Source organism: Cloeon dipterum, chromosome 1, assembly GCF_949628265.1.
Source record: "Cloeon dipterum chromosome 1, ieCloDipt1.1, whole genome shotgun sequence".
Classification (NCBI taxonomy): Eukaryota; Metazoa; Arthropoda; class Insecta; order Ephemeroptera; family Baetidae; genus Cloeon; species Cloeon dipterum.
In genome coordinates this window covers 31,163,439-31,176,873 of record NC_088786.1, presented here as the reverse complement: position 1 = coordinate 31,176,873, position 13,435 = coordinate 31,163,439, and the positions used below count along the sequence as shown (strand labels likewise).

The window sequence follows — 13,435 nt, the reverse complement described above, 5'->3', positions numbered from 1 at the left end:
AAGTGAAAAGAAGGCTGAAATCCCACAATTCCTTCGCGCGCATATTGTTTAACTCCAGAAGTCGCCCCTAGATGTCGTCAAACTAAGTTTGCCGGCAACTAAACCGGCGCCGCTTTGCATCCTCCTGCGTAGCGTGTGGCACATAAATAAACAAGAGCTGCTACCACTGTTTATCATTCTGAGTGAAGTTTTTAGCCAAAAGTTGTCACAAAAAGGGCAAACATGGTGAAATTAACACCAGAGCTAATCCAGCAATCGGTGCAGCGCATGAATCCAGTGAAGGACCGTGAACTTATCCTCAGAGGTAAAAATTTGTGAAAAGTTTTTGGACAAGAAAATATCAATTTGTGCTCACGAGTTTATTTATTTTGCAACTTCATTCAACTGTTTCTAATTATTGTTGTTTGCAGGATACAAAATCCCGGTGATTGAAAACATGGGTGCGACTTTGGTAAGAAGACCCTTTAACTTGTTTTGGCTCAATTAATACCTGATCTTTTTTCATCTCCAGGACCAGTTTGACACCATTGATTTCTCTGAAAACGATGTTCGAAAGTTGGATGGCTTCCCCCTGCTGAAAAGGTTAAAATGCCTGCTCTTGAACAACAACAGAATTGTGTAAGTGTATAATAATCCTTTCATTTTCCCGTCATTGTAATATACTAAAAATTGCTAATTTGTTCAGTCGAATATCAGAACACCTAGAACAGAACTTGCCCAACCTAGAAACACTCATTTTAACCGGCAACATGATTATGGAGTTGGGAGACCTTGACTCGTTGGCCACCATCCCCAAACTGCAGGTCGTGAGCCTACTTCACAATCCTGTCACCGCCAGGCCACACTACAGACTCTACCTCATCTTCAAACTTCCCAACCTGAAGCTGCTGGATTTCCGCAAAGTGAAATTGAAGGTTTGCATCAAATATATTCAGATCTTTTTGTTGCAGGGTTAAAAATACTAGCGGTCTTAAGCGTAAAGATTACTTAAATAAAAAAATTGAAAACATTTCACGCAATATGAGGCAAAAAAAATCATGGAAATATTTTGAATGAATGGCAAATAGGAAAAATCGGGATATTTCCTCGCGTTGGGTTGTTTTTTTACGGTAGTAAATGGGAAAATTCATTACCCTGTTTGATGGGGACTTTATTAATTGGATTTTCAGGAGCGAAAGGAAGCCGAATCATTGTTCAAGAGCAGGAAGGGCAAGGAAATCCAAAGGGAGATCCAACGCAAAGCCAAGACATCTATGGCAGATGCAGTTAAGAAGCACGGACCAAGCCAAGAGGAAATGCGAGCCATCCGTGAAGCCATCGCAAAGGCCACCAGCCTGGAAGAGGTCGAGAGGTTGAACAGACTCCTCCAAGCTGGCCAAATCCCTGGACGCATTGCTCAAAACAATGGTACTTTTAACGAAAATTATAGAAATCTCCTTTCATGTTTAAGAGTTTTCAGATTCAGATCGTCGTATTTGATGTGAGACCGACCAGCTAACCTAATTAATAGCAAAGCAAATTTGATTATTGTTTATCTTGGTATTGTTGCAGTTGAGGAAATTCAGGAGGGCAACCAGCAGGAGGGAGAGGAAGAGGAAGAGGAGGAGGAGGAAGAAGATGAGATGAATGGACACTGAGTTTGTAAGTCACTGTGCAAGACACTATTGCATTTTCCTTGTAGGTAGTGTCTGTATTTTACAATTTAATATTTTTAAATGTCAGATGTTAAGGTCTGAAAAAGAACAGACACGCAAGCTGTATTCATATCTTGTGCAAATAAACCAGAATTGGATACTATTTCTTTGTGCTTTGATCTGAGCTAAAATGACCAGGGGAGCGAAAGAACTCATTTTGGAATCTATTACATTTTGCAAGTTGTTTTTGTAGCCTACTCACCGCTGTGATAAGGGTAAGACACATGGTTCCTGCATCTCAATGGCAATCAGGTATAGTATTTGTGTGTTGAAAACATGAATTCCTCTTGTCTATGAATAACCCATGAAATATTACTAATAATAAAATAAAATTTATTTTAGCAAAAAGAAAACTGACTTTGCCAAAGTCCTAAGAATGATTTTAAACCTTGCCAAAATATTTTGCATACAAGCCAGCATGTTTGCTCGCATTGTAAAGGCATTTCTAGACGTATCAAAGCATTTAGAGATAATTGAGCATCTGGGATCTATTATTCCTGGTTGCCTAATGTCAGAGGTTGCAAAAGAAGATTAATTAAGAGAAATGCTCAACCGGCAGGGACTCTCCACTTGCTGCTTTTCGAACCTCTCCTGCGGATTTTAGTGGAAAATAGGTGGCTTTTCAATTAAGAATTCTGCGTGGGGAGGCGAAAAGATGGCCACAGTGGGCCAAAGCTCCTCTGCGGCTACTTGGGCCCCATGTTATCCGCTCGGCGGTGTACTTTGGACCCGATGAGATCATAGCCCATGGGAGGTGCTGAGCAGAAGATCGAGAGAATGGATAAAGAGGTTGATTGATAATTTTTTATCCTCAACAAAAGGTTTGTTTGAAATGGACTTAATGAGGTTATCTTGTTAGATTTATTTTTTAACTTGTTATCGCCTCTGAGGTGGAGTTAAATAAATATCAGGGTCAAATGAATTATAAGTACAATTTATTATTGAAGTTCCATTGTGGAGATGGTTAAACCAGGTTAAGCTACACCTAGCTCTTTTCAGTCTACAAGCAGTTGGTACATTCATTATTGTATAACATGGATTGCGATTGTATCGGTGACTGACGATTGCCCACGTTTTAACATTCTATTATACAATCACTTTATCATGTGCTATTTATTCTTGACTTGACTCCACAAACTGAAGTATCTAAGGCACCAAAAGTATTTAACAAATAAATTATACTTCATCAAGAAGTGGAATTGAGTAGAACCGCAATTAACAACAATAAAAATATAACCATATTTTATCAACTCGCAGAAACGATTTATTCATAACAACTTCACCAATCTTTGGGCTTGATCAGACCTTGCAGCATGTCGAAAGAGTTGCCGTCAGGTTGAACTGAGAACTGGTTCCCATCGTGTCCTCTCACTAGCAGGTATCCGTATGGATCTAGCCCTTGGACCGTCACCCTCTGCTCTTTTCCGTCTTCAGAACGCACAGTCACCTCGGCGCCACTGAATCATCCTATGAGTATTTTTATTTAAGAAAGATAGGTCAAATTCACCTGTGCAACCAGTAAGCATGATAAAACGTCATTATTTCGTCAAGCCCTTCCTCTGAGCTTTGGGCTAATTCGATCAGCGACTCCAGCTTGTTGAAGGTGAGCGCCAAGTACTTTTCAAGGGACATGGGCGCGGCCTTGGCTTTCAGTTCCAGGAGCAGGTCCTGCAGGCAGGTCGTAGGCTCCGAGTTGGTCAGATTGAATCCCAGACCAATGTTGCAGATCACTCGGTCTCCCACGAACGTCGAGTTGGCCACCAAGCCGCCCATTTTCGCGTAATCCCCAGCATAAATATCGTTTGGCCACTTAAGTCTCAGGTCAATATCCTGCAATCAATTATCTTTGAAATGACTTGCTGTGATCAGCACAAAGTCTCACATCAAATCCTGGAGCTTCTCTAATGGCTACACAAACCGCTAATGCAGCAATGTGTTGAATGAGAGATATTTTCTGGCCAAGAATGGATTTGGCTGGCAAATGAAGCTGCAGGGAAAACATCGCACATCCTTCAGGGCTGAGCCACTCATTGTTGCTTCGACCTTAAAAGATAGAGAGAGTTTTGATATTTTCCTTAAGTTCACTTTGAAAAACCTTCTAAAAGGACACAGCTTTGAAGATATGTTTTTTGGATAGCAAAAGCCAAGTTGGTTCAATCAGATTTACATAAAAACTAGCCACTTTTAACATATAAAACTAGTAGGAACAGCCAATTATAAAAGGCATAATATGAAGATGAGGGGGTTTACTGCATTATTTAAAACAATTTTTTTAAATCATTTGATTAATTGCTTCCTGATTCTTCTATAGACTTTCCTCAAAGGTATCATTTTCTGATGTGACCAATGGACTCTGATTGAATTTTTCAATAGTATTGTGTACCTTTTCCTGCAAGTTGAACCCTTGTAACAGCCGCCAGCCCATGGTAAAGAGGTGTGCCTGCTAATACGTCTACCGAAGATGTCAACACGTCTGAATAAATGAGTAACCGCCCCAGATGTTCAGTTTGCAAGTTCTAAATGTACACCAGGTTTAATAATTTGTTCACGTTTGAGACCACATCTCACATCATAATATTCCACTGTGTTGAAATGTGGTGGGCAAGTATGCAGATAGCATGGCAGAATTTTAGAAGTTGCTGCACCGGCGTTTGCGCCTTTGCCGACAAATTCAATCTTCAAATTATCCATTTGCAGAAAACCTCCAGCAGCATCCATCTTTGGTTTCAGATTATTCAGCATTTCCATTTTTAACTGCGGGTTGAAAGTGGATTTAAAAACTTGAGGAAGTAAAGGATCAAGAGAAATAAATGTGCTCTTTAATAAATGAAAGGTTCACTATGAACAGAAAATAATTGCATGCTAGAAAAGAAGGTAAAGCAGCTGTGCAAGAAACAAGTAGGTAGCCAAGCTTGAGACCGCCACAATAAGCAGAACGATAGAGATGCAAATGAAAATCAGAGAGAGAACAAAATATGCACGGAGCACAATCAGCACCTCGTGTCGTCCCAAAAAATAGGCCGCAGTGAACGTGTCTTCCTTTGAGTCTTTGGTGCAATCAAGCCCCAGCTGGTCAGAGAGAATTTCTTTGGCGATCTCTAGCCTTGCAGAGTCGTGCTCCTTCAAAGGCGCGTAAAGAGCAGGATTAGAATTTTGGTGCATCTGAGCATCAACCTCCAAATGGACCTGAAAATTTTTGTTCAACCAGGTGATGCAAATTTAGCTTAACATTATCATATAATACCTGCGAGAGCAGCATTTTCCCTCCAGATCCTACCATGGTAGCCAAAACCAAACTTGGTGAGTTAGTAATGTCGTCCTTACTCAACACATTAATATTCAACTTATGTGAATATCCCGAACTGTCGTTTATCTCTAGACTTGATGGCAGGGCTGGTGAACTAAATCAATACTTAAGTTTACGCACTAAGGATTATTACTTTTGAGCATACTTTGAGAAGATGTTATTTAGCAGGCGAATCTGCTTCCACTTTTGATATGAAAAAGTCGCTAATTCATTTTCTTGCAGTTCACACTTTTGCAAGTCAGGGAATGGGACAAAAATAAGATCTGAGGCAATGCTCAAAACCTTCCCTCCTGCAACAAGATATTTTAATCATCACAACGTTACAGAAACATGATCACTGTACCTGTTACTAAGTAAGAAATAAGAGTAGGAGCTAAATTGTCAGGAATGTTTCCATGGACTACAACTAGGGCAGTGCTCTTCTGCCAAGCATTGCTTTTCATCTGCTCAGCATTCACATTGTACACAGTGTACCTAGAAAAGCGTGAAGATGATATTTATGAACTGACACTCGACTGGTTCAAGAGTTTAACTTAATAATATTAACATCAAATAAAAATGTCAGCAAAACTGTTAAAATACCTATAAGGTTTCGCATGGAAATTTAATTTAACTCATTCAAGCCGTTTAAAGACTTTAACTTCTTTCAAGAAAATTTAATTCATCATCTACACACTGAGATAATTGTTGTTACTCACCTATATCTTTTAATTGTTTGCCTCAGCAATGATTTAATGCTTTCGTTAACCTCAGTATTGTCACAATAAATCAGCACGTTGGGGCATTTAATTGGTGTGGTGGGTGAGCGCGATTTTGGGGTTGCTGAGGGCAGACTTGCAGCGGAACCTTTGAAACTGGGTTTAGTCAAAGGCTGACCTTTGCCTGCAGCTAAGGACGTGAATATTAAAACCCAGATGCTCAAATTTTAGTTGACTTACTCAAAAAATTTGATTCTAATGGCGGCAAAGGGACAACGTCTTTGGTTTCAGCCGCTTCAGCTTCAGATTCAGCCGGTTCAGCTTTAGTTTCAGCCGCTTCATCTTCGTTGTTCTCATCTGTGATAGAGGACAGTGCCTTGTTGAGCTGCTCCAAACTCTCTGTAAGCTTTCCCATGTCTTGACTGGCACATGAGTAGAAACTTTCGGAGTGAGATGTGATTCCACTAATTACGCTCTTGTTGTCGTTGATCTCTGCTTGAGGCAGAGGAACGTTGCTGCTTTGATCCACATTTACTTTATCCAACTCACTGAAAACAAGTAAAACCGCAGTAAGTTGAAATTCAAAGGCATAAAAAAATAAAATCAACTTTGATATTAATTTTGATATGGAATAATCATTCCCGAGTGATTTATCTATTATAGTATGAAATAAATTATCAACAACCATTTTATCTACCACCAGAAAATTGTGAAACTTGAGCATACATGATTTTGGGGGCTTCACTGTGAACTGAGCCATTTCTTGGTGAGCAGGGAGGCGTGGGCGGGTCAGCAGCAATCGGGACAAGATTTGGAACGCGGTCAGAACTGAGCATCAGTCCAACTGACCCGTCAGCATCATTGACGGCTCTGCTGAATCCCTGCAGAAGCTCAACATGGGACTTCCACTGAATTGGTGACATCAGTAGTCCTGGTGAGAGATTTAAATGAAAAAATTGATGCGCTGCAAAACAAAATAGGACATACCCGCCATTGATTCCACAGCAAACTGAGTATCGCACTCATCATTTTTAACGCTGGTTTCGCTTCCCATGGGAAGCGAGCGAGGAGCAGGGATGCAATCAGCGTTTAGCATAGGACATGGTTTGCCAATCACGTCAACAGCTAAAAACACATGATAAAATATTATTTATTTTTAATAACTAGGTGCATATCAATTAATTTTTTGCAGCGTTCCTATTTTAATTGTTAATAGAAGAATGAGGAATCTGCATGGGTTAGGAGCTAAGCAGAGAGTAAAGATTCGGACAGTCAACTCACTTTGAATCCTTAAAACTTCCATGCCGTCATCAAGACTAAGAATATTTTGCAAGAAGCTCAGTCCAAGTCGAGTGAGGTGGTTAGCGTCAGTTTCGAGGAGGATCCCGAAATATTCACCCGCTTTCCAAGCATGAAGCAACCCAAACCTTTCAAGCTGCATGCCAATTAGGACAAATTACAATAATTAAATAATATATTAAAAAACAAACAAACCTTTACAAACTCCGCTTGGAAGCAGTGACGGCCCTCTGTGAACTGGTAGTCGGCTTCGATCATTACATGCAAACGATCTTCCTCCAACACCAAATCTTCTGAGGCGATGTTGATTGGGAACTCCCCTTGATCGGTAGAAAATTTTATCCATCGATTGGCACAGATGGATTGCTAGCAAAATTTTGTGTTTTAACTCTCCACATCAATTAAAATATTGTTATCTTGATACTTTTGGAAACACGGAGCAAAGTCGCTTTGAGTTGTAGCTCCATAGTAGATCACCAAGTTTGGCGCAATCGTTGTTTTCACAAAATTTTGACGTCACACTTGGAACCTGGGCATCTATGCCTCTGTCTGAAAATTTGATTTTTTTAATATTGGGTCATGACCTGATTTTATTGATAGAAAATTTAGGATTGACTAATTGAATTATTTCAGAAATTCATGATAAACTTTTACTTATTCTGAGAACACCAGCTCACTTTCAAAATCCGTGTGAATGACCTCAGGGACTTTGTAAAGGACGAGACTTCCATTCTGTGCGGTGATTTGCAAAATTCTGGAGTGAAGTTCTGCTAGCCTTGAAGATTGGACCCAGGTCGCCGCAGCGTAGAAGAAAGACAAAAACATGTTCTCTTGGTACTGCTTTTAAAGATACCGCATGTCTGGAATGAATTATAGAGAAATATATGTATAAATAATTACAGTTGCCAGAAAAAAATGTTATCATTCAATTAAAAATAACAGCCACGTGAAAAATTGTTCTAAACTCACCGTGTCGTTTCGAAAGCGATTTATCGACGAAAACAATTAATGAGAGAACACGAGTCGTGTCATTCACCACTCGCCGAATGTTAGGTTAAAAGAAAAGCGAAAAATCGGCGAGAAATTCTCTGCCGTCTCGCTCCCCCTCGACCGACTCTAACATGTGAGCGATCGATTGTCCCAATTCCTCGCGATGGCGCTGTCGGCGCCGAACCGAGTGTCGCACTGCACGTATGCAACCCGCTACTTCTCCCTGCCTCAATGACTGCCTATCCTAATAGTCAGCTCCAAATTTACTTTCTTCCATCATCACTTAACTTTCTCTTGCGACAATTGAGAAGGAATCTCAGGTTGCAACGCATAAATGAGATTACCTTTAGCATAAAATAGCAGTTCATTTCATAGAAAGCGGCTCAGTGCGGAATGTGCATATTTTATTGTTTTTGCTTTTAGTGATTTGGGGGTTCGCTGATTCTAGTTTGTGTTAATTATTACTTTTTGTCTAGAAGAATTAAGTATCAAGCGTTTTAAATGTTAAAACTGCTATATTTTTCAGTGGCCCTCTGTTAAAAATAAGAAAAAAAATAACTTAAATCCGGTGAAACATATAGTATTTTAGTGATTTTGGTTCTTTAATTAAAATCTCTGTAACTATACGCTACTGGAACACGCATTTCACTTGCCCCAAATATTAAATTTTGACAAACTATGCGTCGAAATTATGTGTTTTGGTAACAAATATAATTGTAGATTAATATAAGATATATTATTGTTTATTTATAATAGAATGCATTTAACTCCCTATACGCGAACCAATATGCACAAAAAATTGCAATTTGATAAATAATTTAAAATGGAAACTTACTTATCCTCATCGACCTTCGCGCACTACTACCACCCAACGTTCGTATTCGTAAGCAATTTAACTCGTCGCTGGCCAAACTGTTCTCGCATAATGTTTGCACACCATGCCACCTTTGATAAGAAGCAGTTTACCTAAGCAATTAGGAATAAAAACACAGCCGACGTCATTTCAAAAAGGAATAGTGAACTCTCTTGACAATTTTTTTTTAGATTCAGCAATGACTGTGTAATTAATTAAGACTAGTATTATTATGGTGTAAAAAGAATTATTTTTCCTCCTATTAGTAAGAATAAACATATATTTACATAGAAGGATATAATTGTTATAAAATTTCTTTGACTGTTCTTGTTGAAGGCCACCTCATTTTATTTGCAAGGATAGAGCAAAAACCACACAGTGGAGCATTCCACGCCTATACATATATGCGGAACTGACCCAGTGCGCGCTCCGCGTCACACATCTGGAGCATAGCATTTCTTTTAGCGGAATTTTCATATAACTAGCACACTTGCACTTATCTTTTCCAGATAATTATGAATTCACTTTTTCTTTGTCCTCTTTTATACCACGTGTACTGCATTAGTCACTCAAAGAAATGTTTTACGAGAAAAATACATTAACGATAGATCATGCATAATAATACTTTAACTATATATTATTATGAGATGTAAGGTCTTTCAGAAAATCATTATTTTTCTTGACAACTAGCTTCACTGCAGAAATTTTTCCTTAGATGATGTTTTCTTTAGGATTTATGAACAAGCCAGATCTGCAAGAAAATATTTATGATTTAGTGAAATGATAGTTAAAATTAGCAGCTGGAATTAGTGAGCTTAACTTAAGATTTCTCACGCTCGATTTTAGGTTAAAACAGCGCAAGGCCTGCAATTTAATTAATGCTTAAAAAAATTTCTAACACATTCAGCCATGAATTATTTAAAAAGCATTTTTTTTCGCATGAAATTTTCAATGAGTGCAGATTTTGGGAATTTATAATACGCATTTTAGCCATTTGAAAACAATGCCTCCTTTGAACAGCAAATTTTCTGACTCCCTACTCCAGCTTATATTTTTTGTTTCAAGCATGCTTACACATAGATTTGTAAAATAAGTTAAAATCTGAATTATGCGGATTCTATAAACCTTCCGTTATTGACGTTAACTCGATCAAATTCAGTCTTATTATCTCAAAAAAACTATCAAGACACTTTAAAATGGACTGCTGCAAATACGAAAGTAGAAAATCCCAGTAAATACCTCACCGAAAGCTGCATTAAAATGCAATTTTTGGAGTCGCAGCTTCAGCAAGCATCTCTTCAATCAATTTGTCTCCAACTTGGATGACTTCTCCTTTCTTCAGAAACACTGAGAGAGACAGTTGATAGGTTGGATCAGTCATCTACTAAACGAAAAGTTAAAACTCATTTGATTTGACACTAAGTAGACGCACAGATCCACCACCATAGTATTTGGCAACAAGCATGTCACTGTCTCCAAGGTTAACAAGCGAGGTGAATCTTCTGGTTGAGGCATTCATCCAATCCAAAATGCCCACAGGCTTAATGTTGTGGAGGGTAGCTGGAAAGGCCATCGCTGCGATCTTGAAGATGGGCTTGTCGAGCAGAAAGAATATTTCATCATGGCACTTGATCTGTTCACACCCAAAGTCAATGTGCAGGACCTGAAAATTAAAAAAATAATCGTTTAAATCTTATTTGGTCATAAAATTTAAAATTACGCATCCATAAATAATTTTACAGGGTTATTCCCTGGATGAAAGTTTCAATGCATGCATAATTATCATTACAAATTAATAAAACAAACCTTGGCGTGAGCATCGCCGACTTTTTTGAGGATCTGGGCCCTTCGCCACTGGCCAGAATGACGACAGACAACGTAGAGTCCTTCCTTCATGTCTTCCCTACGAAGTTTCAATCGCTCCAAAAGGGCACCCTCATACTCAGACCTTAAAATGAACCCAAACAATGACTTTAAAAGGCGCGAAAGGTGAAAACATACTCCATAGCTTTTTCCAGGTCATTCAGCGCAATTGCACTTTTGCAAAATTGGATGTAGAAATTAGACGGGGATTTAATTTCACTGACAATAATGTTGCGGTTCAACCTGAAGGCAGTGAAGTGGTGCTCATCACCTTTTGTCAATAGATGACCAAGATTGACGACAGATCCCTGCTAGGTGAATTAATACATTATAGCAATATTTATAAATCAAACGTCCCGACTGGATAAAAAAATACACCTGTCCATTATTCATGCCACTTTGTTGACACGATTTACTGACACTATCAGGAAGCATTTTGTTCTTCTGTGAAGGCAAATAAGCTTTTATTATCAAATCTAATATATTTATTGATGGGATTTAATTACCTGAAACTCTTTGTTGTACGCCTCAAGCTGTTGAATAAAAATTTCAATATTCATCATGAATTAAAGACAAACAGCTGTACCTTTGTCTCAAGATCTTCAATGTCATGATCAAGGATCAAGCTGCTTTTCTCAAAGAAGCATTTTTCGCGGCTCACTTTTGGTTCCATCAAGTTGGAGATCGGTTTACGCGGCAATTTTGGTGAAGGCAGTTTCAGAAGATCATTTGGGAGAACAGACGTTGCTGTTTGTGGTCTGCTGAGATTGTAGCTCATTTTGGGCCTGCTAGATTCAGCATTATTAGGGCTTTCCGAGCTGCTCTTGTGGCTTCCACTTCCGACAACGCCATTGCGGCTGCCTTTCCCACCTTCCGATGATCCCTGGCCATCACTGTCTTTTGTACGAATCAGATGTCTTGTATTAAAAGAAGTGAATTTCTTGAAACAATTTTACGCTACCATCTTGAAACATATCGATTTTCGTCCGGCTTATATTGCATGAATTTTTTATGCTGAAAGACACAGGCATGCGTTGATGAGGACGTGTTTTTATATCCTTAAACAAATTTCTTGAGAATTCTGCCATCACTTACAAAACCTGAAATTAAATCCATGCATAATACAATTTCAATTAAAATAGTAGTGACCATAAATTAAACATTGAGAAGAATTAAAGTAATTAAATTGATATGAAATCAACGAAAAATTAATGAACCCAACATAAACAAAAGGACAGTCGTGGTCCTTTTACCTCTCACCACACTATGTATGATATTATGTGGCTAAGGGAAAAAACTGTAAATACATCAATATTATGTAAAAATCTGCTAATATCTAATCGCCAATTTCAAGCAGATAATGTGAATCGGGTACGGTTATGTATTATGCAAAACCGTACCGCTGACGACTGACGCTTGACGCAGCTGTTCCAAGAAGTGTATTATGATACACATAGAGTATGTATGTAGATATACATCAATATAAACATCGCGTACATAGCAGCAGCACTAAAAACACTAAACTTACTCAGATCTTGTCGAAACCAAAGTATGATACCAAAACAATTGATTTGCACGCCCTGCTGTGTTCTGAGGTTGGTTTTAAGCTTATTGTTAGGGCACTGACTGACTGCTGACGCTGACTGAACAGTGAGCATGAACATAACGAGAGAGATGTTTATATTTATCTCGCTCTGTCTGCGTCAAAACTAACTCCCTTAAACGCCTTGATGCCCCTTATCGCGTACATACATCATACTCTTCTTACATTCCTGCCTCGTTTCAGCAATGCGACACTGGTAAAATATTTTGTCGTGTATGTAGAATTTTTTTGCAGTCGCAGACGTCGATTGTGTTGTAAGACAGATACACAGACCGCAGAATATTAATAATTTTAAGCTGATCTCAGGGTTAATATGAAACGTATAACCCTTTATTTAAATGATTTAAAACATGGAAATACGTAAATTTCATTATTCTTTGTGTAGCTATACTGAAAGTTTAAAAGTTATCTCTTTATATAGCGTGTACTTACTTAATCGAAGTCACTGGAGTATAAAGGTAAAGATATGTATGTAATTCAAATTAGAGCAACAACTCGCACAAAAACCAACCTTAACACGCATAACGAGAGCAGGCACGGGTTTAGGGAAAATTGGTGATAGAGATGCTATCGAGTGGAGTTTTAGCTAGTTATTTCAATGTAAAAATTTAACGAGAATGCGTAGAATTCAGCGCCTGGAAAAATAAAATAGTCGCTTGCTGACAATGATTGTAAGCAGAAATAATTTTACAAGACTGAAATATTTACTAAGTATTTTTATCTTTAAAATTAACTACAAAATTAAAGTAAATTATGCAGGCAAAAAATGTAAATTGATTGACTGGGCATTTGATTGCTTCGTTATCATATCAGAAGATTATTAATTATTTTTCCGACCTTAAGGCTGGTTCTTGTTTGTGTATTATGGCTAATTTATTTTTGTGTTAAGATCATAATGCCCGTTATAAAATATATAAAAATAATATTTCTTGAGATATGTAATCTATTCATATTTTTATTCTTTTCGTAGCTTTAAGTTAAAAATTAATTAGGTCGTCGAGTTGTGTTGGGTTTTGGGAGAGACAGGAAAAAAGCAAAAATTAGGGTTAGCACGCAGCTGATGTTATTAGTGACCGTCGTCATCGAGGACGTAAAAAAATTGACCATACAACTTCAAATAAATTTTAC

At 38.2% G+C, this 13,435-nt stretch overlaps 3 protein-coding genes across 7 annotated transcripts; 1 reads left to right on the top strand and 2 right to left on the bottom strand.

The window, feature by feature from the left end:
* Positions 1 to 132: 132 nt before the first annotated feature.
* On the top strand, positions 133 to 1,797 carry U2A (small nuclear ribonucleoprotein polypeptide A'-like U2A). Of its 2 annotated transcripts, XM_065485372.1 has the most exons (7): positions 133 to 304; positions 411 to 451; positions 512 to 618; positions 686 to 914; positions 1,170 to 1,407; positions 1,460 to 1,480; positions 1,552 to 1,797. In XM_065485372.1, exons 1-6 carry the CDS (start codon positions 223 to 225, stop codon positions 1,477 to 1,479), a joined length of 717 nt encoding a protein of 238 aa, XP_065341444.1. In that variant the 5' UTR covers positions 133 to 222; the 3' UTR covers position 1,480; positions 1,552 to 1,797. The 2 variants fall into 2 exon arrangements, with proteins under 2 accessions (XP_065341444.1, XP_065341436.1); XM_065485364.1 differs by lacking the exon at positions 1,460 to 1,480.
* An 815-nt stretch (positions 1,798 to 2,612) lies between these two features.
* On the bottom strand, positions 2,613 to 8,153 carry Hcs (holocarboxylase synthetase-like protein). The gene is made up of 18 exons (XM_065485314.1): positions 7,968 to 8,153; positions 7,676 to 7,858; positions 7,423 to 7,547; positions 7,194 to 7,364; positions 6,981 to 7,134; positions 6,687 to 6,824; positions 6,426 to 6,630; positions 5,940 to 6,247; positions 5,700 to 5,889; positions 5,345 to 5,475; positions 5,147 to 5,291; positions 4,939 to 5,095; positions 4,692 to 4,880; positions 4,263 to 4,448; positions 4,078 to 4,210; positions 3,577 to 3,737; positions 3,202 to 3,524; positions 2,613 to 3,151 (listed from the first exon to the last, which is right to left on the bottom strand). Exons 2-18 carry the CDS (start codon positions 7,821 to 7,823, stop codon positions 2,974 to 2,976), a joined length of 3,042 nt encoding a protein of 1,013 aa, XP_065341386.1. The 5' UTR covers positions 7,824 to 7,858; positions 7,968 to 8,153; the 3' UTR covers positions 2,613 to 2,973.
* A 1,012-nt stretch (positions 8,154 to 9,165) lies between these two features.
* On the bottom strand, positions 9,166 to 12,265 carry LOC135940447 (uncharacterized). Of its 4 annotated transcripts, none has more exons than XM_065485324.1 (10): positions 12,233 to 12,262; positions 11,666 to 11,804; positions 11,291 to 11,601; positions 11,211 to 11,237; positions 11,083 to 11,148; positions 10,843 to 11,015; positions 10,648 to 10,789; positions 10,274 to 10,504; positions 10,081 to 10,222; positions 9,166 to 9,592 (listed from the first exon to the last, which is right to left on the bottom strand). In XM_065485324.1, the coding sequence occupies exons 2-9, from the start codon at positions 11,790 to 11,792 to the stop codon at positions 10,097 to 10,099; spliced, it is 1,203 nt and encodes a 400-aa protein (XP_065341396.1). In that variant the 5' UTR covers positions 11,793 to 11,804; positions 12,233 to 12,262; the 3' UTR covers positions 9,166 to 9,592; positions 10,081 to 10,096. The 4 variants fall into 4 exon arrangements, with proteins under 4 accessions (XP_065341396.1, XP_065341405.1, XP_065341415.1 ...); XM_065485333.1 differs by having other exon boundaries at positions 10,086 to 10,222; XM_065485343.1 differs by having other exon boundaries at positions 10,843 to 11,012; positions 12,233 to 12,261.
* Positions 12,266 to 13,435: the final 1,170 nt, after the last annotated feature.

Bases quoted from the DNA above. Each gene is read 5' to 3' on its own strand.
- U2A (XM_065485364.1), top strand. From the start codon at position 223: ATGGTGAAATTAACACCAGAGCTAATCCAGCAATCGGTGCAGCGCATG. The intron at 305-410 runs GTAAAAATTTGT...TGTTGTTTGCAG, and splicing joins CCGTGAACTTATCCTCAGAG to GATACAAAATCCCGGTGATT. The intron at 619-685 runs GTAAGTGTATAA...TAATTTGTTCAG, and splicing joins TTGAACAACAACAGAATTGT to TCGAATATCAGAACACCTAG.
- Hcs (XM_065485314.1), bottom strand. From the start codon at position 7,823: ATGTTTTTGTCTTTCTTCTACGCTGCGGCGACCTGGGTCCAATCTTCA. The intron at 7,548-7,675 runs GTGAGCTGGTGT...TCAAATTTTCAG, and splicing joins CATTCACACGGATTTTGAAA to ACAGAGGCATAGATGCCCAG. The intron at 6,631-6,686 runs GTATGTCCTATT...ATCTCTCACCAG, and splicing joins TGCTGTGGAATCAATGGCGG to GACTACTGATGTCACCAATT.
- LOC135940447 (XM_065485324.1), bottom strand. From the start codon at position 11,792: ATGGCAGAATTCTCAAGAAATTTGTTTAAGGATATAAAAACACGTCCT. The intron at 11,149-11,210 runs GTAATTAAATCC...TTGCCTTCACAG, and splicing joins CGTACAACAAAGAGTTTCAG to AAGAACAAAATGCTTCCTGA. The intron at 11,016-11,082 runs GTGTATTTTTTT...TAATTCACCTAG, and splicing joins GTGGCATGAATAATGGACAG to CAGGGATCTGTCGTCAATCT.